This window comes from Antechinus flavipes, chromosome 1 (genome assembly GCF_016432865.1).
Source record: "Antechinus flavipes isolate AdamAnt ecotype Samford, QLD, Australia chromosome 1, AdamAnt_v2, whole genome shotgun sequence".
In the NCBI taxonomy this organism is placed as follows: domain Eukaryota; kingdom Metazoa; phylum Chordata; class Mammalia; order Dasyuromorphia; family Dasyuridae; genus Antechinus; species Antechinus flavipes.
In genome coordinates, this window is record NC_067398.1 from 52,541,551 (window position 1) to 52,569,372 (window position 27,822).

At 45.8% G+C, this 27,822-nt stretch overlaps 1 protein-coding gene across 1 annotated transcript in view; it reads right to left on the reverse strand.

Moving 5' to 3' along the window:
• The window catches only part of PLXND1 (plexin D1), a 198,657-nt gene that overhangs the window by 117,985 nt on the left and 52,850 nt on the right, over positions 1–27,822 (reverse strand). Inside the window, exons 2-7 of the mRNA XM_051982802.1 lie at positions 27,530–27,706; positions 20,153–20,284; positions 15,492–15,592; positions 13,229–13,358; positions 9,376–9,553; positions 1,974–2,082 (exon numbers count right to left, since the gene is read on the reverse strand). Coding sequence (XP_051838762.1) covers positions 1,974–2,082; positions 9,376–9,553; positions 13,229–13,358; positions 15,492–15,592; positions 20,153–20,284; positions 27,530–27,706 — 827 coding nt within the window. The remainder of the gene's footprint in view (positions 1–1,973; positions 2,083–9,375; positions 9,554–13,228; positions 13,359–15,491; positions 15,593–20,152; positions 20,285–27,529; positions 27,707–27,822) is intronic.

The following is a 27,822-nucleotide window of genomic DNA, read 5'->3' on the forward strand; positions in this document are numbered from 1 at the left end:
CCATTTGTAAAATGAGAGGGGTGGTCTCAGTGCTCTCTTCAAGTTCTAAACCTATGATCTTGTAGAAAGTTGGGGGATGGGAGGAAGGCATTTATCAATATCAGAAGCAGAAAGAAGAGGAGGAAGAGGAGGAAAGAGGAAGAGGAGAAGGAGGAAAGAGGAAGAGGAAGGAGTAAGAGGAGAAAAAGGAGGAGAAGGAGAAGAAAAGAAAGAGGAGGATCAGAAAAAGAAGACAGAAAAAGAGGAAGAGAAACAAATAAAACAAAAAAAAAAGAAACAAAAAGAAGGAAGAGGAGAAGGAGGAGGAGAAAGAGAAGGAGGAATGTGGAGGAGGGGGAGAAGGAAAAGGAGAGGGAGGAGGAAGAGAAAAATAAAAACAAGAATGAGAAAAGAAAGAAAAAATATCCAAATGCAACAGAAGAGAGCAGGAGAGAGTTAGGAAGGGGATACAAACAAACAAGTTTATTTTGTTATTCTTGCATTGAGGTGAATATACACTTACAAACTTTAGATAACAAGTCACAATTTCATACAATCCTCTCTTCTGTTCTCTGTGTATTGAAACATTCATGTTTGGTAAACTTATAATGAAAAGGGAAATTAAAAGAATTTTTAAAGAAAAAATGTAAAGAAAGAATTTAATATAGAGAAAATACAATAAAAAAGAATTTAATTCAAAGAAAAGAAAATGTAAAGAAATGAAAGAATATTTTTTTAAAAAGAAAATGTAAAGAAAAAATGTAATTTATAATGTGGACAAAGATATGGGCATTTTTGTGGATCTCCAGGAGCTAGAACTAGGACCTATTGGGGGCATGTAACTACAGGAGAAAAAGATTCTGAAGTATGATAGAATGGGAAAAGAGAAGGTTCTGTAAGCTGAGGGCCTGGGTCCAAATCCCAAATTTGCCCCTCCCGACCTGTGTGGCCACCATGGGCCAGAGTGTCATCATCAGTGGAATGAAAGCCTAGGCTTAGATGACCTCTGCTCTCCTTTCAGCTCTCCATCTCTTATAATCCTAGATTTTGGTTAGCAGTTGAACCAGTTGGCCACTACTACAACACGTTACCTTGGGAAATGGGGAGCTTAGAGACTTCTAGACTATTAGAGTAGGAAAAAACCAATGAGATGAACCCCATCATCTTATAGAGGGGAAAATGGAGAGATAGAGAGGGTGGGATACTAACAGATTTGGGACTGGGGCTGCCGTACCCAGAGTTCTAATCCAACACCATCGCTGGAGGCATTCACCTGTTCAGGAAGGCTGATTTCCCTTCAGAGCCCAACATTTTGATTCTATGATTTTTCTCCAGGGCTGAAACTCAGATCATCCTCTATCTGATCATAATTTAATTCTATCAGCAATATCTTATTAACCTTATTAACAACAATTCTATCAATTAAGTCCCTGCTCTAATAACTGAGCAGACATGGTGCCCAATTCTGGAGCTGCAAAGTTAACAAATAAACTGTTCTTGTCCCCAGGTACTTTTATTCTACTTGGGATGCGTGTGTGTAGACACAGATAAGTGAATATACAATAGAAGCAAAGGAACCTCCATCTCCTGGTCCAGTCCTGGTCCTAGACTAAAGATGATTTATTCTAGAGTTTTAAGTTTACAAATGAAGAAACTGGGTCTCACAGTAGCTAGAGAACTGGGTCTACAGTCTTGAGTTCAGCTCTAGTCTTAGATTAGTTGGAAATCCTGGACATGTCACTTAATCTCTGCCTCAGTTTTTTCAACTGTGAAATGGGAATAGCAACAGTATCAGGGTTATCCTAAAGATAAAATCGGACTGTATTTGTAAAATACTTAGCACACTTTTTTTTTTACAGTAGGCACTATATAAATGTAACTGTTATTATTAATTTGATGCCAACAGGACTCAAACAAGTTGTGAAAAGTCCCTTCAACAAGTTCAATAATTAGCACTGATCAACTCCCAACCAGGAGATCTCAAGGTCACTCACGCTGTATGAGGGTAGACTCGTCCAGTGCGGGTACAATCATAGATGGTGAAATTGGCCCAGACGATGTTTCTGCCATTGACTTGCACAGCTGTCTGGACGGTCACGTGGTCTAGAAGGGGAGTGGGAAGGAGAGAGAAAGAATGAAGAGGATGGGATTCCTGCTTATTCCCCTTCTTGGAGATGGAAGTATGTCCCACCCTTCCCCTTAGGAGGAGGAGTGAAGCATCTCTCTGCCTCCAAAGTCTCCCATCATCTGAAATTCCACGATTCAAGCTTCAATCATAACAATTTTTCCAATTAACAAGCATTTATTAAGCCCTTACTGTGTGCCAGACACTGTGCTAGAGAAAACGGGATATAAAACAGACCTTGCCCTCCAGAAGCTTACAGTTGTAGCTTGTATTCCCCCAGGTACATATAAGATACATAGAGGGCCAGTGGAAGGTAGCCTGAGAGGGGAGGGCACTAGCAGCAGGGACGGGGAGGGAGAAAGTCCTCCTGCCGAAGGTGGAGTCTGAACCTAATACTGAAACTAGCCAGGGATTCTGGGAGGTGAGGTAAGGAAGCAGAGCATTCTAAGCAAAGCGACCTTCGGATAAAGGGCAGAAAAGATGGAGGGTCACAAGCAAGGAAGCACAAGACCAGCATGGCTGAACCCACAACTCTCAGGAGAGGAATAACAGAAAAGAAGATAAACAGGGGGCAAGTTATAAAAATCAGTTAGTGTCAAATAAAGAAGTTAAAACAGGATTCTGTCATTCAGAAGGGTCAGTCTCAGGTGCTGGGTAGGTAGTTCTCCAACTTATCTCGGGTGTCAGATTTGTAATTTGGAAATGTTTAACAAAATAAATAACGATGCAATACAATATGGGTAAAGATAATCTGTGGTCTCCGAGTCAATAGGCAGCCTGAGTTTGACCCCACTGCTGTGGATAATAGGGAGCTATTGAAGTTTATTGAATACTGGGGGTGATGTGGTCAAACCTACATTTTAGGAAAAAATCATTAGAGAATAAGTGCCAATTATGCAGAGTTTCAAATAGCTTTCCTCCTAAGAGCCCTCTCAGGAAAGTGGTATGAGGATTTTTAAGACCATTTTAAAAATGAGAAAAATCTGAGGTTCTGAAAAGTTGGGACTTGTCCAAATCTACATAGCTAGTGAGTTCTGGAAGGGGATTCTATTATCCAATGAGTGTGTTTATTATTAAGCACCCATTACGTTCTCAGGGCTAGTCATCAAGGTTAAAAAGTCAAAGAGGAAACAGGTCCAGCCCTTCCAGAGTTTATATTATTATAGGGCTACAAATTGGACAGAGATTAAATAAATAAATAACGACCCAGATTTCCTCCCTCCAAATACACTCTTTCCACTACATCAACGACTGGAAAGGACCTTACAAATCATGCAGTTCACCATTCTGATGAGGAAACTGAGGTCAAGAGAATTTGAATAATGGGTCAAAAGTCAACTGGACCGTGTTTTTGGATCAAGTCAGGAAGCTGAGTTCCTGGTTAAAATGAGAACGAATGTCGGGGTTGAGCCTTTTGCATCCACTCAACCTTTGGAGTGAATGGATTTGAGGAGAGAAACAGGCAGAAGAGAAAGTTCTGGCGCAGTGAACCCTTCCACGGGGACAGCAGCCAGGGGCAGTAGTGACAGGAAGTGGGGGCAGCAGCAGAGAAAAGGAGGCTGGGAAGAGCAGAGACAAACATTTAGCCAAGTGGGATATCCTCGGGAAACAGGATCCACCACAGAAGCCCGGTTCACTCCCCTTCCAAATGACACAGTCGCACCAGACGAGGTGCTCGAAGACTGTGTGATTTCTAGAGTTTTTCTGAACCTCTCTGGGCTCCAGCTAAGGAAGATGTAATCTCCCAACTCCTTATTACTTCTCAGAGATGCTGGGGAAGATAAATGAGGTCAGGCCTGGGAAAAGAAATGAGCTTCTCAGAAGAAGAGGCTTTATCACCAGGAGAAGATAATTACTGTTCTCATTAAGCCTCTTCAGTATTATTTCCTCGCCATACAGCCACAGAAGCCAAGGCCCCCAATTTCCTCCTGCAAACCCTGCCCTGGGTGGGGGAGAGGGTGAGGAGTTTGCTTTTCATGTCTCTTGGGATTCACAGGCAAAAACAAAAATAAGATGCACCCACCCACCTGGTCACACACAGAGACTCCCGCACCCTCTCACACCCCCTGGGACACAGGCAGAAAGAAGCACCCATCCAGCAACAAGGGTGGAATGAGATTGGGAGAAAAACCCAGAAAGTCCGATCTGTCGGTCTGTGGCAGAGAAACTGAGGGCCGCCATTCACAAGGGCTAAATGGGTCCCCCCAGCAACCAGAGCCAGATGGTCGATGTTGCCTGAGGTGTGTTCAGGTTATGGGAACGATTCACATTACATCTTCTTGGTCAGGGGTCCTCAAACTTTTTAAATAGGGGGCCAGTTCACTGTCCCTCAGACTGTTGGAGGGCCGGACTATAGTAAAAACAAAAACTTTGTTTTGTGGGCCTTTAAATAAAGAAACTTCCTAGCCCTGGGTGAGGGGGATAAACGTCCTCAGCTGCCGCATCTGGCCCTCGGCCGTAGTTTGAGGACCCCTGTTCTTGGCTCTTGGGGTCCCTGGGCTGGGCTGAACTGAACAGGGCTGGGCACTCTCCAAGATGCTGAGGGGTTGGGATCCCCAAGGTAGGGCACCAAAGGCTGACGCCGATACATAAGGCAACAAGGAACTCCTCAGTTCTACTGTTGGGTTGATACAACCTACTATGTCAGCCCTTCTCTGACTATTTAAGGGATGTTACTCTATAGTTACAATGGTCTTGTGAGGAAGAGAGCCAGAGAGAGAACTGTGGGAACTGGATGTGCATCCCAACACAGTATTTTCACTTTTGTGGTTGTTTGCTTGCATTTTGTTTTCTTTCTCATTTTTTTTCCTGTTTGATTTGATTTTTCTTGAGCAACAAGATAAGTGTATAAATATGTGCATATATTGGATTAACATATATGTCTACCATGGATTACTTGCCTTCTAGGGGAGGGAGTAGGGTAAGAGGGAGAAAATGGACTATAAGGTTTTGTAAGGGTTAATGTTGAAAAATTACCCATGTATATGTTTTGAAAATAAAAAGATTTTTTAAAAAGTTATGTTAGTCTAGCTTCCTCCTGCTGCAGCTTGGGTTCCCTGAGAAAAGGGCTTGTGGGTGCTGAATTCAATTCAATAATGCTTTTTTATTATGTGCTTGTGTACTTTCCTTCTATGCAAAGTTTAGTTCAATCTTGGTTCCTGCCCTTGTGAAGTTCACAGTCTAGTTAAGAACTAACACTGAAAACTTATACATAATATGGTATAATAAGCGCAAAACAGAATACTCTTTAAGGTCTGATGGGGACGGTCATTAACTGGAGAAGGGGGGTGCAATCTACGCAGATTTCTTCAGAGAAGATGGAGAGAGAGAACATCACCACAGAGGGAAAAGATGGACGAATATGGAGGAGGAGGAAGAAGGGATGAAAGATTTATTTGAGGGGAGAAAGTAGAGTAGTTTAGAGCATAAGAATAAGAGTTTATTGAGAACTTAATTCTATTCCAGGCATCATGTTAAGTGGTAAATAAAAAGGCTGAGAGAGAAAGGCTCACATTCTAAAGGCGGGGAACAACATGAAACTAGGTAAGAACATATAAGATACATACAGAGGAGGGGGGAGGGAATTGCAGAAGGGAAGACACTAGCAGTTGGGGGAGCTAGGAAACAAAAGCCTCCTACAGAAAGTGGAATCAGGGAAGTTAAGGGGCAGAACTGATGAAGGAGGGAATCCCCAGACATGAGGGACATGCAAAGGCAGAGACAGGAGAGAATGTGGGAAGAAAAGCATATAGTATGGCAGGATAGTAGGATAGGGGGAGGGGATTCAAGTTGATAATGTTGAAAAGTGGGATGATTCCAAGTGCCTCAGATGGCAGGAAGAATAATATAAACTTTCCTTAGTAGACATTAAGAAACCAATGAAGGACCTAAATCATTTTGGGGAGTAGGGAGGGAAGGGAAGAAGGAAAGGATAAAATTTGGGACTTAAAACTTTTTTAAATATTAAAAATTATTTTAATGTTATTGGGGGAAATAAAATATATGTGTATGTGTATATATGTACATGTACGTATATATACATATATATACATAAATACGTGTGTGTGTGTGTGTATATATAAAAGAAGCCATTGAAAATTTTGAAACAAAGGAACAATATAACCAGATATATACATGATTACTCTTATGAAGGATGGTTTAGAAGAGGAGAAAGGAAGAGTAGAGATGAAAAGACTTAGATTGATGGCAGAGGAAATTAATAATGAAAGAGAATGAAGAAATGAAATTGATAGGACTTAGCAATTACTTAAGCACCTACTGTATACCAAACACTTTGCTAAGACTGGGGATGCAAAAAGAAGCAAAAGACAGTCCCTATCCTCAAGGAGCTCATGATTTAATGCAGAAGACAGCTTGCAAGCAATTATGTACAAAAAGCACAAATAATTATATAAAATGACACTGAAGGACAGCACCAAATACAGAGTAGACACTTAATAAAATTGGATTAATTAATATAATCATATACAAGATAAATAAGAGATAATTAAGAGAGGGAAGGCAAGAATTTAGAGGGGATGGAGGAAAGGGCTTTAGTTAGGACTTAAAAGAAGCTAAGGACAAAAGTGACAAAGTGGTGAGAGAGAAAGAAAAGTCTGTAATAACAGAAAGATTTCAAGCATAGATGGTGGGGTGGACAATAGTACAATAAGCAGAAATAAGAAAGTCAGAAGAAGAAGCAGATTTAAGGGGGAAAATAATATACTAGAGTCCTAAGCTCTGGATGCTAGTCCCAGCTCACTTCTTCTCCCTTAGCTAGTTACATGAGTTCATGTCCATCACCTCACCTTCCCGGGCCCCTGGTGTCTGATACAGAAAACAGGATAATAATAATAATATCCAATGGACTGACTTTACTGGACTTTGTAACTATCAAATAATAGATAAGAAGCTCGGAGGCATATATATATATAATAATAAAGTAGCCCATACATGATAATAGCAAGATCTCTAGCATGGTGCTCCACAGATCTGTCAGTGGCCATGTACCATTTAACATTTTTATCAATGACTTGGACAAAGATAGCATGCTTATTAAACCTGAGGATGACACAAAGCTGGGATGATAACTGATAGGTAAGGATGACAGTAAGAAGCAAAAAAAAAAGATTTTGAAAAGATCCAAATCTAATAAAAGTTGAATAGGATAAAATTTTAATACAAGTCTTATTCTTGAATTTAAAAAATAAATTTACAAGTTCAGGATGAAAGAAAAATGGCCAGACAGCAAAAAATACCTGAGGGGTTTAATGAACTGCAAACTCAGTATGAGTCAACAGTATGATAACAGTATTCACAAAAGAAAATTCCAATTTAGACTGCATTAGGAAAGAGAAGAAGGGTAGGTAATAATCCCACTATACTCTGTCCTGGTCAGACTGCTTCTTAATTACTGTGTTCAATTCTGGACATCATATTTTAGGAATTACATTGACAAACTGGCGAATGTCCAAAGGAGGGTAATGAGGGCTGTGACTTCTTGCCTCATGAGATCGGGCATGAGAACTGGAGCTTTTGGGACAGTCAGAGAGGAAAAATTTGATAAATATTTGCAAGTCTGTGAAGGGCTGCAAGAGTAATTAGACTTTTCTGTTTAATCACAGAACAAAGAAAAGACCAGGCTGACCCAAAGTAAAATGGGCTACCTCAGGAAGTAGTAAGCTTCATATCACTAGAGATATTTAAACAAAAATCAGATTACACTTGCCAGATACATTGTAGATGGGATTCCTGGTCAAATACAGGTTGGACTAGAAGGCCTCCGAGGTCTCTTTCAACTCTGAGATTCTGTAATTATATTTCCCAATGCACCTAGCTCAATAAGCATTTTCTGTTTTTCATATTTTCTAATTGTTCCCTATTGTCACTTCTGGATAACTTATCGTTTTCTTGTTTTCGATTGAGTCTAACTCCTTGTGACCCCATTTGGATTTTTCTTGGTAAAGGTACTGGAATGATTTGCCATTTCTTTCTCCAGCTCATTTGACAGATGAGGAAACTGAGGCAAACGGAGTGAAATGACTTGCCCAGAGTCACACAGCCAGTGTCTGTGGCCAGATTTGAACTTAGGAAGAAGCTTCCTGGCACTCTATCAGCTGCACCACCTAATTGCCCTTAACTTATAATAGGGGACCTCAAAGGTTTTTTTCCCCCTGGCCACCAATATGTAATAATAAAGGCAGGGATTTGGAACAACAGATGGAAGAGGACTTTAAAAGCCTGAACGAGGCAGCACGGTGAATGTTTGGGCACTGAGCTTAGAAAATCCAAAGGTTCAAATCCCATCTTTGCTAATGTGCTAAGAGCCTGAGCTTATCAAGGAGAGGCTTTCTAGTCATTACATCGTAGAGCCCCGGAGCAAGCCGGCTTGCAGGCCTGCAGGGGTGTGGCAGTTCTGAGACTAGCAGGGACACAGCCACTAACCAGCAGGACACTGTCCGGCAGTCACCAAGTAAGACTAATAGGGAATAATTCCTGGAAGAGACAGCACATCATGTGAGCACCATGAAGTCACCATTAGCAGACATAGGGAACATCTTAGGGAGAAGCTGTTCCTCCACGTGTTCCCTATGGGGTTCCCTTCTACACCTGTTCCCGAAGTGTGTATACTCTTCCCACTGCTGGTACATATTTACAATATAATGCATCCCTCATTTGAGGGAGGAAAATGCTATATTTCTATTTTTCTTACTATGATATTTCCTTAAATGCCTTTGCTTTGAACCAATTGCATCTTTTATTTGACCAGTAAAAGGCCCCTTGTGCAAGCAGAAGTAGCCTGAATATTACCTATGAGCTCTCCAGGTCTGTAAACTTTCTTCTTTTATCCATGAGCTAGCTAGGTAGCTATTAGACAGAGTGCTAGACCTGGATCCAGGGAGACCTGGGTTGAAATCTATTTTTAGATTCTTCCTAGCTGCGTGACCCTGAGCAAGATGTTCAATCTCTGTTCGACTAAAGTTTCCTTAGATGCATAATAACATCTATGAACAGTTTTGTTATGAGAAGCAAATGAGATATTTCTACAGCACTTAGCGCAGTGTCTGGCTCATAGTAAATGCTACATAAATACTAGCTGTTATTGTTTTCTTCTTCTTCTTCTTCTTCATCATCATCATCATCATCATCATCATCATCGCTGCTGTTGTTATTATTATTATTATCATCACCACAACTCCTTCCCTTGTCTAGGCACATAGGAAGCGACCGATAAAGACCGAACTGGTTGATTACTATCCTTCGGTTCTTACCTTGGTCTGATGGAAATTCAGGGTACTTGTCCCTAGGAAGGAAGTTGCAATAAGCTATCTGGTGGCTGAAGTCTGAGCCGGGGACCTTGGCCACAGTGTGGATGCCGTTCCCATAGTCACAGGCCATCTCCATCCCACTCAAACTGGGCATGTTGCCGCTGATCTGGATGATCATACCCTGGAAACAGACATGGCCAACAGGTGAGTAGGATTTCCTCCCTCTCCTCTCCCAGCTCTGCAGGACACCGGTCTCCCCTTCTCTGAACGAGCCCGTAAGACAAACTTTGGGAAACTAGAGACACTGGATGGACTTGTTCTCGATAGCAGAAAAAGTAAAATATTTTTGTCTTTACTTCCATTATTTCCAATCAATAAACATTTATTAAATGCTTATGATGTACCAAGAAGGGTCCCAAATGCAGGGAAGACAAAAAGAGATAAAAGATAGTCCTTGTTCTCAAGGAGCCCCCAAACGGTGGGGCTGATTCCTTCTTACTAAGCCCACCGCTGGGAGAGAAATCCATAACGACGGTCATCACCTTCTCATTCGTTCCACTGAAGCACGAGCCCACCTGCCTTACGTATGAGTGGGAGGCCGGTTCTGGCACAGTCAAGATGGATTCAAAAGACCCAGATTCTGGTTCTGGCTCCTCCCACCCCTTAGCTCTGTGACCCCCGATAAATCCTTCACTTCTCTGTGCCTTGGTCTCTACCTCTGTAAAGCAGGAAAAATAAGCCGCGTCCTACCTGCCTCAGTGGGCTGAAACCTTTCTATGTCACATTGCTCCCTGTCCAAATAAGGCCCATTCGAGGCCAAAACAATTCATCCTTCTGAGTGATAAAAAGGGACCTCTACAAGGAAGTGGGTTTGTCCTGCAGCCCAAACACCGCATCAGGCTATGGCTCTGAACACTGAGCAATGACAAAAGCACCTTCATTTCCCAGCGGGGCCCATGTCTCAGGGAGGGGATTGGACAGAATGCCCTCCAAGGCCCTCCCAACTCCCAGATCCCAGGACCACAATGAGTGTAGCAGTCTCGGAGGCAGCGAAGACCGGGGGATGGAGGCTGCTGTCAACATTTACTAGTTCTGTGACCCTTCTCAGTCAGTCAGTCAAGACCCACTCAGTGGCTACTAGGTGCTAGGCTCTAAGGGGGAACAAAGATAAAACGGTCCGTCTCACAAGATGGCCCAATGAACGCCCTCTGGAAAACTGGAAAGTTGTGTCTAAATCAGCGAGTTATAATTGCTGGCCCCTAAGCGACGCAAACAGCCCAAAATTATAGACTAATTCCGTCTGTTTCAACACTAGCCTAATTTCCCACTCTTGTGGAGAGGGGAGTGACCCTCAATTCAGAGAGCACCTGCCCCTCCGGGGTGGGCTAAGCAGCAGCTTGGGGTTAAATGGGCTCGGCTCAAAGAACCAGCGACTCTAGGGCAGGAAGCCAAACCAGCTATTAGCAATAACTCTGTTAGCCTTGAAGCTCAATAAGCCTTTGTGGACAGTCTTCATCAATCGCTACGGCCAAATATGTTTATCACCAGTGGGACAACCCACAGGCAAGCTCTTCGGCTTCAGCGAGGTTGTTTCTTAGTCGCCGATACGGCTTCACAGGAAGACGGATTTAAAACTCCGACAAAGAATATAATCTCTTCATTTTACAGAACAAGAAACTGAGGCCCAGAATATGTGAGGCAGGATTTAAACCCAGGTTTTCCCGGCCTAGGGCTCTATCCGCTATTTCCAATGACCATCTCCGGGCCAGTCGGTGCTGGATGGGATCAGCAGCAGCCCCCCGGGACCAGCTCTCAGTGTGGTGATCCCCAAGATCCCGAGACTCTGGGGCGCTCAGCTTTCAGGGCTTGGGTTTATCTCTGTGCCCCGGAGGTCACAGCCCACAATGGCAGCGGAGACCCCTAGAATGTAGGGTCTTCATTTACAGAAGAGAAAGCTGAGAGAAACCACTTCTGGGGGCAGGAGGAGAGGGCTGGGGGGCACCTGCCGCCGCTCAGTGCTGGGCCCTACTGAGTCAGGCGCTGGGAGGCCCGCGGAGCTGCTCGATTATCAGGACTTCCCAGCCTATTGTCACTCCCCCTCCCCAAAAAAAAGATGCTCTCATTCTGTTCGCTTCTGACAGCAATCACCTAAATACTAACTAGGCCCTGCCTATCCGTGCAGACGGCAGGGCTCGGGAGAATGACTGCCGAGGGGAGGGGGGCTTCTCAGCAGCACAGCAAGAGCTAAAGAACTGTCCTTTTCTCACTGGGGGAGAGCGAGAAAAGTATCACCCAGCAGCAGCTTTGGGAGAATCATCTGTTCGTTTGAATGCAAAATAGCAGGTTGGCATTTGGCGGTTTTGCAAATATTGACTCCTACATTTCTGGGCTCCCAAAAAAGAAGAGAAAGGGGTAAAAGCTACCAGGAAATGCCGGGGCTTCAGAGGCCGATTGTCCATCGTCCCTGGCTCTCCTCCATTAGCCTGGTGGTCTGGGTCAGCGCCTGCCTGCCCCGCCCTGCTCGGGGCAGGTTTTAACCAGAGAACGATCGTTCCGTGGGCACAAAGCCCGGCCCGTGGCACGGCCTCCAGACTGGGCCAAACCCCCGTGGCTCTTGGAGGTGACTGGGGCTCAAGGGGTCATTACTGCAAGGCACAAAGCCTAGGAGACTCTGAGCTGGCCGGGGGGTGGGCCCAAATCCCAAGGGCAGGGGGGCAGCCGTGAGGCCCCTGTCAGAAACTGCGGAGATATGATATATTATATATATATATATTTACACATATACATATATGTTGTATATTTACACCTACATGTGTATATTGTATCTGTACATACATGTATGTGTATATTATATTTATACATATATGTTGTTATATTTACACAGATTTGTATGTATATATCATACATTTATACTTACATACATATATGTTATATATTCACACCTACATGTGTATATTGTATTTGTACATACATGTGTGTATGTTATATTTGTACATATATGTGTATTACAGTTACATAGATATGTGTGTACATGTATTATATATTTACACATTTATGCATGTGTGTATTTTATATATATTTACACATATATGTATATGTATGTAGGGAGAGAGACAGAAACAGAGACAGAATGAAACAGAGAGACAGAGAGAAGGAAAGATAGGGAGAGACAGACAGAGAGAGAGTGAGAATGAATGATAACGTAGTGGGGAGAGGCTTGAATGAGGAGCAGGGTACCAGGGTCAGATCCTGGCTCTGACACTTACTATCTCGTGATGGGTAATTTCCTTTGTTTTTCTGGGTCTCGATTTTTTTTCATATATAAAATGGGGCAATTGGACTAAAGGGCTTTCAGTGATAAAGTCTCATGATCCTCTCCTTGGCTCTCCTCACCCCCATATCATGTGACCCCTAAAGGGAACCCATTCCTTGTGACTGGGCAAGTCACAATCTTTGGGCCTCAGTTTTAGCATCTCCCAAATGGGTATAACATTTCTTCCCAAGGCTCTCGCAAGGGTGAAACAAGTACGAAGTGTACTTAACCAGTGCAGGTGCTGAAGAAATGATGAAGCATTTGCTGAGGAGCGGGATCCCAGTGCGGCTAAGTGGGATGTTCACTAAGCACCTGGAAGGGTGACTGTTAACGACCGGCTCGTCCCCCTGCATTTGAATGGTCTGGTCCCCAGAATGGCAGGCTCAGTCCCCCGCCCTGGCTCTAAGACCCCCGTGGGGAGAGGAGGTGTCAGGGGGACAAGGTTCGGACCAGGTCTTGCTGACTTCAGCCCTGGCCCCTGACCCCTCAGTCTCACTACTTCTCCCTCCTCCCACCAATCTCCCTCTCCTGTTGCTCACTCACCGAATACTCCTGGTGGATATTGATTTCTGAGGGCAGGATGGTCATGGAGGGGCAGCGCTGGAGGCCCTCACTGGCGCTGGTCCAGAAGTGCGGCTGGCTGGCGTTGACACACTCGTGCTGGAGGGAGCACCTGCAGCCGGGGGGAGAACAGTCTGACTTATCTCAGCCCGAGTCCACCCTGCCCTGCCCCTGTCTCTCTAGATCCTGCCAGTGGAACAGCCACGAACAGATCCCCCTGGAGCCTGGACCGCCCCCACAAGCCTTCCTTCTCTCCCCACCCCCCGACTTAAACTTAAAGATGACTTCTCTGCCCTAACAACCCTCTCCAACGGACACTTTTCCTCCCATTTGCCCAGAATCACAGATGGAAATGAAGATGGTTTCCTTGCTTGCCATTGCTGCGTCCAGATCACGGCTTGGAAAACAGCTCTGGGCAAAGAGCAGGTGTCTATAAATATTCTGCATCTCAGGGTTAAAAAGGACGTCAGGGGCTGTCACTCCGTCCGGCTCATGCCTGGAGGAGAATCCCCTCTGCGGTGCAACCCCTGAGCGGTTATCCAGCCTTTGCTTAAACATTGCTACGAACAGGGAAGCTTGTTTCTCATCCCACTTTTCAGTCTCTTTCTCCCCAGTCATGTCTGATTTTTCTTGGCAAAGACACTAGACCGGTTTGTCGTTTAGTCCTCCAGCTTATTTTATAAATGAGAAAACTTTAGGCAAAGGGTAAGTGACTCATCCAGGATCACACAACTAGTAAATGTTTGGGGCTAGATTTGAACTAAGGACAATGAGTCTTCTTGTCTCCAGGCTCCACCCACCGGGCTCCCTAGCTATCCGCATTGTACTTTGGAGTAGTTCTAATCAGGAAAGAGATTTTTCCTTCCATCTAAATTAAATTTGCTTCCATTAAATTTCTACCCATTACTGCGGGTTCTAGCAGAACAGTCTAACTGCCCTCCCCACTTCCATGTGGCATCCCTTTGAATACTTGACAACAGCCTTTTTTTTTGTTTGCTTTTTACTTCCAGGCTAAATCTCCCCAGCTTCTGACCCGCCATCTTGGTTGTCCTCCTCCAGACACCAATGTTCTTTCTAAAAATATGACTAAGACGCCAAGATCCATTTCAGATAAACATTTATCTCACCCCCCCGCCCCCTTTTGTTTTTGCAAAGCTGATTTGTAAAAATTTAGTGGTGTTGAGACTTTACGAAATTTTATCTTACTAGACCCATCCTTGTAGCCTAGTCCATTGAGATCCTTTTGAATTTTGACTCTGTCGTGCAGTGTGTTAGCTGTCCCTCCCAGCTTTGGGTCGCCTACAAATGGGATCAGCAGGTCACCTCTGCCTTTTCCCAAGCCATTGATAAAAATGCCAAACAGAAGCAAGGTCAAACACAGGTTTGAGTGGTTTTATTTCAACTTGACCTTGACTCTCTCCCATTTGCAACTACTCTTTGAATCCAACCATTCAACCAAGACCAAATCCTCCAAACTGCATTAGTGTCTGGCCCATATTTCTTCATTTTCTCCCCTAGAACAGTTTCATAGACTTTATCAAATCTTTTTTTTCTCCTGATATTCTAGGTAAATTATACTCATCGCCTTCCTTGCAGCTATTTTCCTAACATTGACAAAGGACATTTAGTCTACTTCATATCTTTAAAAAAATACCTGTTACAATGTTCCCAGAAAGCAATCATCTGATCTTTGCTTGAATTCTCCCAATAAAGGGAAACTCATTATCCCCCAAGCCAGCTTTCTTCCTCCTACATCCCTTCCATGTGATCTTGCACAAGTCACTTCCAGAATCCTAGAGCTAGAATGAGAAGGGCTTTCTCTGGTAGCCCACCTTCCTCCTTTGGCAGTTAGATCATAAACAGCAGAAATGGCACATCCCAATCCGGTGAGCTTTCTCACATACCATTCTGACTCTTTCCTTGAGCTTTCTCAGCTAGAGAATGAGGGAATTGGATTAGATTTCCTTCCAGCTATAAATCTGCACTCCTATGATACCCATGTGGACAGCTCTGACAGTTAGAAAGCTCTTCTAGATATCAAGCCTTGATTTGTCTTTTTGTAGCTTTTCACACTGACCTTCACTTCCCATAAACACCTGCCCCCAGAATGCCCACGGGCAGCCTAGCCCTTCCTCCTGTGGTCCCAATTCCCACTTGTTGACCCACTGTCCAATGGCAGGGAGCGAGGAAGGAGAGAGGGGGAAGAGGGATCGGGGAATGGCAGCACGCCTCTAGGGGGCCGTACCTGGTCTCCATGGCACACCAGCCGCAGTAAGCATCCTCCGCAGCCAGGCAGTCTGTGCAGGTTGTGTACTGATCACACACGGCAACTTTTACCCTGGCCATCTGTAACCAGGAACACCCATCAGTCACTCCTCGCAAATGGGCTCCCTGGACGGGAAGCTTTCCCTGACTGCTTATGGCCCCACTCATCTTCCTCTATCTTCCCAAATTCCCACCGCACACATTTTGGCTCTTTAGGAGATGTGGTTTTTATTATTCAGAACAAATAAACATTTAATAAAAGTGCCTTTTCTCTGGGCAAGTCATCTAAATCTTTGTTTCCTCATCTGTATAATGGGGTTAATAACTATCTCTAAGGATTGACATGAAGATCAAATGAGATAAGAAAAGTAAAGAGCTCTGTAAACTTAAAAGGGCTACATAAATTCTAATTACAATAATAATAATAATGACGATTATCATCATTATTTGAAGAGAGGGGCGTCCTTTTCCGCTGGGTAGGGAATGGAGGGGAGGATCAGGAAACACTTCATGGAGCCGAGCACTGCCGCTGGGATTTGAAGGAAAAGAACTTCAATAAGCAGAGAGGACGAGAATGGATTCCAGGTGTGGGGAGTGCACGTGTACGGAGGTGGGAGAAGGCAGGGCAAGCCTGAGGAAGAGCCAGAAGTCCCAGACGGATTGGGAAGCAGAATGCACGAAGGGACGTAGAGCGAGGGGATGCTGGAAAGGATGGCTGATCCCAGGTGTGGAAGCTGAATAAAGCTAAGCTGAGGACAGACTGTATTTTATTTTGTGCACAATGGGGAGCCCCTGAAGATTTTGAGGAGGGGAGTGCCGATGTCAGACCTAGGCTTTAGAAGGGAACTTTGACAACTGTAAGAAGGATAAACTGGAGAAAGGAGAAAAGAGTGAGAAGTAATTACAGGGCTCCAGGGAAGAAACTATAGAAAAGCAGCACAAGGAGGGAGAGGCGATGGGTGCAACTAATCCTGCCAAGCATGTGGCACCTAAGTGGATGCCGGGGATAGGCGGGGGAGGCAAACATCCCAGAGGACCATGGGGTGACCGAGAGCATGGTTTATTTTGGAACAGAATCCGGGGCTCCTCCCTACCCACAAGAGTCCCACTTAGTGGTCCCACAAGCCAGCACTCTGGGTGGCCATCTCTGGCCAGGAATCCCAGAAGGTACCAGAGTCCAGGCAGGGCTGACAGTCACCAATGTGTTATATAGTATGAGGGGTCTTTAAAAAGCCCCTTTCCTCAAAAATACTGGGAAAGTTTATAATCTTATAAACTTCCCTTCTCCTCAGTTCAATAAACATTTATTAGGCATCTGCTATGTGTCAGACACTGGGCTAAGTGCTAGAAATATAAAGAGGCAAAAGATAGTCCCTGTCCTCAAGGAGCTTCTCTCCTTCTTCTTCTTTTCCTCCTCCTCCTTTTTTCTTCTTTCTTTTTTCTTTTTTCTTCTTCTTTTTTCCTTTTCATTTCATTCTTTTCTTTTTCCTTTCTTCTTCTCTTTTCCATTCTTCTTTTTTCCTTCTTCTTTCCTTCTTTTTTTCCTCATTCTCCTTCTTCCACCACTACTACTATTACCACCATCACTACCTGTGTGACTTGAGCAAGTGAAGAAGGGCTTTGAAAGATGGACAGAATTCTGACAGTGTGAGATGGAGAAAGGCAGGAGGGCCTCCTGCGATAGTTTGGGAAAATCTGGATTTAGAATCCTGAGAATCTGAAGTCTAATCTGAACCCTACTATTTTCTAGCTGTGTGACTTGGGAGATGTCAGGTAACCTCTCTAAAATGCAGTTTCTGCTTCTAGCAAACGAAGACGTCAATGAGACAAACCTCCAGTTCCCATAGCTCTCCACACTATGATGCTTTGAGCTGGAGATCACAGCTGGAAGAAATGACATAAGCAAAGACCCAGAGGCCAGAAAGTGCTGGGAAAGCAGGCAGTTATTCTACCTGGCTGAAGGAAAGGGAAAAGGGAAGTGAAGTTATAAAGGGCAGCATGGGACCAGATCATGAAGAGCCTTGAACGCCAAGCTAAAATCCCTCTGGATCAGTAGTTCACAGTATCCTTACACTATCAAAAATAATTGAGGATCTGTCCAAAGAGTTTTTGTTTTTGAGGAATATATTTATAGATATTTACCCTATTAGAGATTTTTAAAAAACAATTTTGAATTTTAGATCTTCTGAAAGGGTTTTAGAAACTCCCAAGATTCACTGAACCATACTTGGAAAACCTCTGCTCTAGAAAGAAGGGAGCTATTGAAGTTTGTTGAGCTGGAGAGTGTCACAAAAAAGCACCGTAGGAAGAAGTTAAGTTCTGTCCATATCACAAAGTCCAGATATTACCATCACATAAAGGTAAAGACTACAGGATTTAGAGGTAGGGTCTTATTGATCCAAATGCCACATTCTACTGATTAAAAAAAAAAAACCAGTGACCCAGAGGTGAGATGACCTTACCCACTGCCATAGTGGTAATAATCAGCAGATCCGTAATTTGAACCCAGACCCCGACTCCAAAGCCTAGTTTCATTATCCCCATTTTATGGATGCGCAGAGGGGATTACATAGTTAATAAAAGTGAGGGTCAGGGTTCAAATCCAGGCTCCCATGCTTTCTTCCAAGGGGCCCTCTCCTCGCTTGAGGGTAGGATATTGAGAAGCACAAACTCTCAGGCAGCCAGGTTTGTGGACAGTCTGGGGGCGGGAGAAGGGAGGGAACAAGCGTTAGTCCCTGCCAAGGTCCAGCACGCCCTGTCCAAACGCAGGAGGACGGAGTCCCTGGGGCTCAGGCCAGCAGGAGCTCTGAGCTCCTTGGCAACCGGGGCCGGCTCCGAGGCCCTGTGCAGGCTCTCTGGCGTTAGGGGAGGAGGGAGTGAGCGAGATGAAGACTGTGATAACTAGTGGCTTAGCCCAGCGTGGCCGGTCTGGAGAGAATTATGGTCAGAAAATAAAAATATAAAATTAGTGGTTCCTGCTTTTGTTTCGACAGATTAGAACCTAATTTAAACCAGAGCTCTACTCCTCTCCGGCCAATCGGGACTCTCCAAGGAGAGGTAGTGGAGAGGACCAGTCCCTCCCTCAGGTAGTGGGGGCAGAGGGCAGAACCTGCCCGGGAGGCAGGAAACAAGCCCTTCCATCCAGCAGCACGCAGAGGAACGCTCTGCCTACTCGGGCCTCCATCTCCAACCATAGAATGGGGATAATGACACAGGCTGCTACTTTTTAAAAAATGTATAAAGGGCTTTGAGATCCTCCCCCGGACAGTCGGGCCAACCTGCTTTTTGATGCTTCCTTCGATTACCGCAGTGGCAAGGAATTCCCTGCTCTGACTTCCCACGGCATTGACGACCTGTCATCTTGATTTTATCACTCACTCACACAGGGGCTTGTTCTACAACTGCTAACTTGGATTTCTCAGGGCTCGTCTAAATCAGTCAGAAAAGTAGAACTAGGAGGGTTGTGGGTTCGAGGAAGGGAGGGCCTAAAATCACGGGATAAGAACTTCTGGGCTTTATATTCCAGGCACAGTGCTAAGTGCCAGAAATATAAAAAGAGGCAAAGGATAGTCCTTGTCCTCAAGGAGCTTCTTCTTTTTTTCCTCTTCCTCCTTCTTTTTTCCTTCTTTCTTTTTTCTTCTTTTCCTTCTTTTTTTCTTTTCTTCTCTTTTCCATCCTTCTTTTTTCCTTCTTTCCTTCCCTTTTTTCTCATTCTCCTTCTTCCATCACCCCTACTACTACCACCATCACTACCTGTGTGACCTTGAGCAAGTGAAGAAGGGCTTTGAAGGAGGGACAGCATTCTGGCAGTGTGAGATGGAGAAAGGCAGGGCCCCTTGGTCCTGGAGGAAGCTAAGGACCAGCAAAGGCACGTGACTTATTCACAGTCACTCAGCCAGTGAACAGCTTCTGACATCACATCCAGTGTTTTTTTGAATGCTTCACCTGTTCTTGGTCTTGGGTTCAAGGTTCTCTGACTCGAGATGGAAAAAGCCTCTGGACGGCCCAGGAGCTACGGTGGGAGCCACGTGGAAGCTTCTCTGTGCCCACAGGATCATGGCTAATTCCATGCAATAAGCATTTATTAAGTACCTACTATATACCAAGCATTATGCTAAGCCACAGAACATAAAAACAAACAAAAAAATCAAACAATCCTTCCCCTCAATGTTCTTATCCATTGGAAAAATATAATAAGAGTACAAATAAATCAAGAAAAAGGACATACAAAGTAATTTTGGGAGGGGGAGAATTTTGTGGAAATGAGGGAAGGTCTTGCTTTTGCAGTTGGTATCAGAATTGTGCTTTGGCAGAAACTCTCTGACACTGAGTCAGTCCCCGGTCCCTCATTCAGAACTGGAGAACAGGAGAAACAAGCGTATAAATGGGCTGGCAAACGGAGCCGCCATTGCCTCACATCCCTGGCATGGAGACGTACTAATGCATGACACCCAACAGACGAGCTTCCTCCAGAGCCAGCCCCTCGCCCTTGCGGGACCGTGGACAGCGAGAGCTCAGAAGGCACCTCTTGCCCTCTCTAAGGGATCCCCGGCTGCCCTGCCCAGTTAGGAAGTTTCACCCGGAGACGTTGCAGGAAGCCTCGGGAGGGATGGAGCCCCTGGGCACAGGGCGGGGTCTTACCTGGTGGGACGTCATGACGTAGAGGTAGCTGGGATCCGAGGGGTCGAACTGCATGATGTGGTGCACGGCCTCCCCGTAAGCCACCGTGATGGACTTCCTGCTCATGATGCTCATGGTGCTGTTCAGGTTAATCTGCCAAGAAAATAGGAGGGGGGGCCCGAGGCAGTTAGGGTAACTGGTACCTGGAAACCTGCCGGAAGGTAGGATTAGGAGGGAAAAGCTATTAGGGAGATTTGGGGAAGGAGAAGGGGCTCCTGGGAGAGAACAGAAGGGGAGCAGATCCATGCGCTTTCCAAAGTGGAAAAACTTATTAAGCTTTGGGCAATTCACCCTTGTTGGAACATCATTTCTCCGACCAGGAAGGAGAAAGAAACTGAGCTTGCGTATACCAGCCTTCTTGGAGTCTCAGAACTAACTCATCATGCTCACTTTCATCTCTGACATCATGACCATTGCCACGGCCTGGAATTACTTTGCTGGCTGTCCGCCATGGCCAGAATCCATCTCCTGAACTTTCTACAAGTCCCAACTAAAATCCCACCCGATAGAAGAAGCCTTGCGGATCCCCTTCATGCTAGGGCCTCCCCTCTGCGATCATCTCCACTGTGGACTGTCTATTCAGGGGTCCTCAGACTTTTTAAATAGGGGGCCAGTTCACTGTCCCTCAGACTGTTGGAGGGCCGGACTATAGTAAAAACAAAAACTATTTTGTGGGCCTTTAAATAAAGAAACTTCATAGCCCTGGGTGAGGGGGATAAACGTCCTCAGCTGCCGCATCTGGCCGCGGGCCGTAGTTTGAGGACCCCTGGTCTATATCTTATTTGCTGTAGTTGTTTATATGTTGACTGTCAGCTCTTTGAAGATGGATACTGTTTTTACCTTTCATGGAATGCCCAACTCCCAGCAAGTCCTCAGCACATATATATAAGTTCAGCATTTAATAATTGCTTCTTATTTGCTGACTTGCTTTTTCCTGGTCACAAAGCTAGGAAACGTCCAAACTGGGTCTCCCAGCCCCAAATCTATCACCTTTTTCACTGGCAGGTGAATTTTTTTTAATGACCTTCAAGGTCCCTCCCAGCTCCAAATCCAGTGTTTGAGATAGTTCTGTAAGGAAATCCTTTTTTCAAGTAAAGCCGTCTTTCTATATATAACATCTCTCTTTTCTATCCTATTTCTGAATTCAAGGCTAAACAGAATAAATAAATATAATCCCTCATCTGCATTATAACTTTCAAATATTCGAAGACAACCGTCAGGTTCTTCCTTAGAGCAGGGATGTCATGGGGCCAGTTCTTATCCAGCTTGTAAGAGTTAACTGTTCAATTTTCAATGAGAAAAACAGGCAAATGCTAAAAATGCTGATTAAACTTAAAAGTGTGTCATGAATTCACCCTTCCCCAGCCCAAGAACTCTCTGTTAAACACTTAGCAGCATCCCCCCATCCTAACTCTCTGTGTTAGAACTACCAGCTCCTTCAAACAGCCTTCCTTGACTCCTTGAGCCGTCCTGGCATCCAGCCTCCATTTGCCAACATCCCCTCCGAACTGGGAAGGCACGGACTCCCAGAAGTAGCCGGGCAGGCGAATCCACCCCTTTCCTCCTGCAGAGCCAGGTCCCGCAGCTGGCTCCTGGCTGCCTGATTACAAGACCGGGACGAGCCCAGTCTTAAGACTCCATTGCAGCCGATGAGGAAACAGTCTTGGTTCCCTCCATTGAGTGTGGACCCGTCCGGGGGAGCAAGCCATCTGGGACCAGACACAGGGCTTGGATTACAGACCCAGAGAGTATCAGGAAGAGCAAATCCAGCTAGGCCAGAGGCCCAGGGTTCCCCCTTCTCCTGTCCCATGTGCTGCTGGCCCCCAGCCAGACTCCCGCAGCTGACTGGGTTACAAAGGAGGGACCTCGGGAGTCGGGAGGGTGCCGGGGTCAAAGGGCCTTTCTCCTCCCAGGGTCTGACGTCCTCTCCACCCCGGGTGCCCAAACGGCTCCGAGAAATGTGTTTGTGTTATCTTTGAAGAAACAAACAAGGGAGCTGTTTCCAAGCCCCCTCCCAGCCCTCCCCACCAATCGGGCCCCGGATCAAAGCTCCTTCCCTCTCCCGAGCAGAGTGCAAGGGGAGCCCCCCTCGTCCCTTCTGCACGCCAGCCAAGCCACTGTCAGACACATCCCTGGCACCCCCTCCTTCAGAGGATGAGGTAAGAGTCAGAGAGGGAGCAGCTTGGGGAACAAAGCCCGGGCCAAGTCCAGACCGGGGAAATAGGAGGGTGTTCTCTGGCGGGAGGGCTCAGAGAGGTCAGAGAAGCCTCTGCTGGGCCAAGGCCCTCTCCAGGGGACTTCCCAGGCCCGGGCTCAGCAGCAGACGTCCTCTCGGACCATGGGGGTCCACAGACGCCAGATGGTCCCTTCTGCCCCCCTCCTCCTGGAAGCCAGAGTGCCCTTCCCGGCCAGGTGCCTCCCCTACCTGGACAGGTCCCCGTGCTATAACCCACAGGGAGCCTCCGGTAGCCCTCGTTAACTCGAAACCCCCAAGGTACAAGGGCTTCTGGTTAGACATCTGTGGATGAATTAGATTAGCAGTATCTGAGTCAATTATCCTGGGCAGCCTGTCTCTAATGGAGGGTCTGCAGATGAGGCTGATTTTCCTTGATAGGATAATAGCTGCAGAGCTGTTAATCCCACAGAAAGGTGTAGAGGGGTTCGAGGGGCCACGTCCCCACTCCCCCCACATTCTGGCCCTCACCAGGTTCCGGAGGCTTCCATACACTCGCTCCCTCCCTACATACGAGACCTGTGCTGGGGGAAATGGGCTTGAGAAAGTTCCCTCTTCCAAAGGCCCAGCCTCCCAGACTGTGGGAGCGGGCCGTTATCGGACTCCATCTTTTCTTCCCGGCATTTCAATTCCTGAGACCACATTAGGGCCGTTGCCTCCAGGAACGTGACCACCTGGGACTGGGGTTTAGCTGGCAGCCCTGGAACGTTCCAGGGGGCAGAAGGCTGGTTTTACAGGCTGAGGACCTGAGTGCAAAACCTCATCTCTGCAACCCAATATCTATGAGACCTCGGGCTCCCCCCGTTTCCTCAACTCAGAAATGAGAGGGTTGGTCTAGAATGACCTCCGAGATTCCTTCCAATTCTACACCTGAAATCCTATTCTGTCTCTAAGATGCAACACCGATCAATGGGAGAGAGAAAAGTGAAACTGAAAATGCATCATGATAATAATAACAACTGCCATTGTTATGTACTTCAAGGCTTGCAAACACTATCTAAGTATATGTATAAATTGTATGTATGTATATAACCCACATACATCTTAAAATCTCATTTGACTCTCATAGCCCTTTGAGGGAAAGCAACCTCCCATTTTATAGATGAGGAAGCTGAGGCTGGACATTAAGTGACCAGAGTCATTCACCTGTAAGGACCAGATTTGAATCTTGACTCTTCCTGACTCCATCCACCCGGCCGCCACAGGGAAGACTCTGGCTGGAAAGCCACAGATGGCAGATGTGACCTGCCAATCCTTCTACTCTCACCTGCCCCTGCCAGGTCTTGCTTGCCAGAAGGACTTCAGTCCACATGTGGATCGACCCTTTTTTTTTTCCTCAACAGTATTGTATTTTCAGCAAAATAACTGTGTGGACATGTATACATATATTGTATTTAACTTATACTTTAACATATTTAACATGTATTGGTCAACCTGCCACCTGGGGGAAGGGGTGGGGAGAAGGAGGGGAAAAATTGGGACAAAAGGTTTGGCAATTGTCAATGCTGAAAAATTCCCCATGCATATAACTTGTAAATAAAAAGCTATAATAATAATAAAAAAGGAAGAAAATAGTTTTAAAAAAGTATTGTATTTTTCCAAGTACATGGAAAGATAGTTTTAAGCATTCATTTTTGTAAGTTTTGGGTTCTAATTTTTTCTCCCTCCTTCCCTCACCTCTCCCCTCCCCAAGACAGCAAGCAATCTGATATAGGTTAAACATGTACAATATTTTTAAACATATTTCTATATGTATCATGAGCAACCCTTTTTCAGAGGAGGAAAAAAGATGAGAGAGGAAGGGAAAGGAGGGCCTTTCACTTAAATGGGGTTTTGAAAAGTGATCCAATCAAGGGCAGGATTTACTAGCGGGCCCTGCTACTAATCAAATGCCATACAATGAGATTTCTAACTGATGAACTCCTATTAGCCACGCTCCCTGGTCTGGGCGGATAGCTCAGAGACCTTAAATTCTGATTAATGCTCAGCACCGACAAGTGTCGGAAATCACTACATATGAGCTATGGTTTGCGGCAGGATCTAACTAGAGACATCAATCAATCAATCAATCAATCAACAAACCTTTATTAAGCCCCTATTATATACCAGGCACTGTGTGGAAGGCTGGGAATACCAGAACAAAGACTATCAAGAGCTTCTCTCTAAGGGGCTCAAATTCTAATGGTGGAGAAATACATACAGCATAGGAATAATGTGAATAAATAGAAATAAATACAAAGCAATTAAGGATACAGCACTAGCACTGGAGGGGGTTTGGGAAAAGTTTTATGCAGATGATGATGGCTGAGCTTTGTCATAAAGGAAATGGGGGACTCTAGGAGGCAGAGGTGAGGAGAGAGCACCTTACAAGTATGGTGGACAGTTTGGACAAGCACGTGGGGAGGATGGCTGGGATGAATGAAGAGGGAAGTGTTTGAAGAACATGGGAATGGGACACTATCCAGTGAAGCTGGAAAAATGGGTCAAAGTCAGATTGTGGAGGTCTTTAGATGCTTTATAGAGGGGTTTATACTTTATTCTGGAGGGAATGGGAAGCCACTAGTGTGGAATAGGGGAGTCACGTGGTCAGAAAATTGCTTTGGCAGCTGTGAGGAGGACAGAGTGGAGTGATGAAAGACTTGAGGCAGACCAATTAGGGAGCTGTTGCAATAATCGAGGTGAGAGGCGATGAGGGCCTGGACTAAGGTGGTAGCTGGATGTATAAAAGGAAAGGCCTGGGTTGGGGGAGACTGTAAAGACAGAAAGGGCAAGATTTGGCAACTGACTGAACATGCGAGGTGAGTGAAGGGGGAGAGCTCAAGGATAAAGTGCCAAAGTCACCAAGTGGAAGACGGGAAGGATGGCCACGCTGTCGGCAGAAATGGTCGGAACAGGAGGAGATGGGGGTGGAGAGAAGTCTGCTTTGGACATGTGGAGTTTGATGTAACCCGAGTACATCCATGGTGACATGTATAATAAGTAAGTGGTGAGACAGGACTGAAGTTCAGGAAAGAGACTAAAGTTAGCAAGTGTGTGTGTGTGTGTGTGTGTGTGTGTGTGTGTAACTACAGGGATTGCATTTCAACCCCTGGGAATTGATGATGTTACTAAGAGAAAGTAAAGGGGCGCAGTGATGGAGCACTGGCAGGGAGTCAGGAGGCCCTGAGTTCACATCCAACTTCAGACACTCAAGACTAGCTGTGTGACCCATAGCAAGTCACTTAACCCTCACAAAAAAAAAGAAAAGGGAGAAGAATAGAGAGCTAGAATGGAACCTCGGCAGGGATGGATGAGATGGCAGAGAGGAGAGAGAAGGGACAGGGAGGTAGAAAAAGACTGAGGAGAAAGTCATATCATGAAGAGAGAGCCTCCAGGAGGACAGCACAGCAGTGAATGCAACAGGTAACTGGGAAAAGACTATCCGTGCTGTAAGGAAGAGATCCTGGCAATTCCGGAGAGCAGTTTCAGGTGAATGAGGAGACGGGCACACGGACTACTAAGATCTGAGATGTGAGGAGAGAAAGTGTGTGTAGACAGCTTATCTCTAGGAGTTTGAGAAAGGAGAGATCTCAATAAGGTAATGGCTTGAAGGGATGCTAAGGTCTAATGAATATTTTTAAAGATGTCTGAAGACAGTAGAGAAGAAACCACTAGATAGGGAGGTGAATGAGAGAGAAAGAGAGAGAGAGAGAGAGAGAGAGAGAAAAAGAAGGAAGGAGAGAGGGAGGAAGAGACAGAGAGAAGGAAAAAGGAAGAGAGAGGGGGGGGAGGAGAGAGGGAGGAAGAAAAAGAAGGAGGGAAAAAAGGAGGGAAGGAAGGAAGGAGAAAGGGAGAGACATACACAGAGACAGAGAGACACACAGAGAGACAAGAAACACACAGAGAGACAGAGATACACAGAGACAGAGAGAGAGGGAGGAAGGGAAGGAGGGAGACAGAGACAGACAGAGACAAACAGAGAGAGAAGGAGGGAGGGAGGAAGAGGGAGAGGCACAGAGAGAAAGAGAGAGACAAGTGAGGAGAAAGAGAGAGGGGGGGGGGAAGGAGAGAGGGAGGAAGAGACAGAGAGAAGGAAAAAGGAAGAGAGAGGGGGGGGGGAAGGAGAGAGGGAGGAAGGGAAGGAGGGAGACAGAGACAGACAGAGACAAACAGAGAGAGAAGGAGGGAGGGAGGAAGAGGGAGAGACACAGAGAGAGGGGGATTGTGTGTGTGGGGGGGTGTGGGTGTGGGTGTGTGCATGACTGAGATACAGAGACACACACGGGCAGAGACAGGGAAAGAATGGGATAATTGAGGAGGCAGTCTGGGGGAGAAGACTGGAAGAGATGGCATTGAGGACACATACAGAGGGGGTGGTCTTGGCAAGCAGAAAGGTCACCTCTGTCAGAGACAAGAGAAAAGAGGAATGAATGAAGGATGATGTCAGGGAGTTCTGAGACAGACGGGGAAAAAGAGAACTCATGGTGAACAACTCTGATTTTGCCAGTGAAGTCTCAATCAGTGATCTCAGGCAAGGTGGACCTCTGAATGGTAGAGACCATTCAGCAGGGGTGGGAGGTATCCCCCAGGACAGTGTAAGCTCCTTGGGAGCAGCATCTTTTCTTTTTGTCTCGGTACCCCTGCACCCAGCACAGTGCCTGACACATATCAGGTGCTCACTAAATGCTTGCTGGCCTGAGCTGAACTATTGCTGCATCCCAAGGGATTGGCATCCGCCCACCCTGCCGGCCCCTCCGTAACTGCAGCTCTGGGGTCTCGGCATTTTAGAAGGTGGGAGACCCTCAGGCATCTAGGCAAGAGCCTAGACTCTTGTCTACAACTAGATTCTGTAAGTCCCGATCAGACAGTGAAACAATTTGGGTTTCAGCGTGAACCTTCCTATTAACCAGCTGTACAACTTCAGACAGCTTATTTTCCATCTCTTTGTCCCAATAATAACAGGTTACGACCCATCTCAGAAGGATCTTTTGTATCAGAAAATTCATGAGCTAAAGCTTGAACAACAATCAAGATGAGAATCAGCCAACCAGGGGCACATCCAGGTGAGCGCCTGTCCCTGGAAAACTGACCTCCCCAAGCATTAAGGGTCCAGCCAACTGCATTACCTTGAGGAGCCTTCCATTCGCCGTTCCCAGGAACACAACGGTGTAGTTGTTGACACTGGCCACGGCCACAGAAGTTAGCCCCAGGTAGCGGAACACTGGCGTGGCCTTGAGAGGCTGCAAGATGGAGAGCGGATGCTGGAGATGGGCTGCACCACAGTCTAGCTGCTCTGGCTGGAGCTGGAAGGCCAAAAAGAACATCACTCTTCTGCTCAGAAGCTCCACAACTCCCCACTGTCAACTACATCAGGCACAGTTCAAGGACCTCAAAAACATCAACTGTTTCCTGTTCCCAG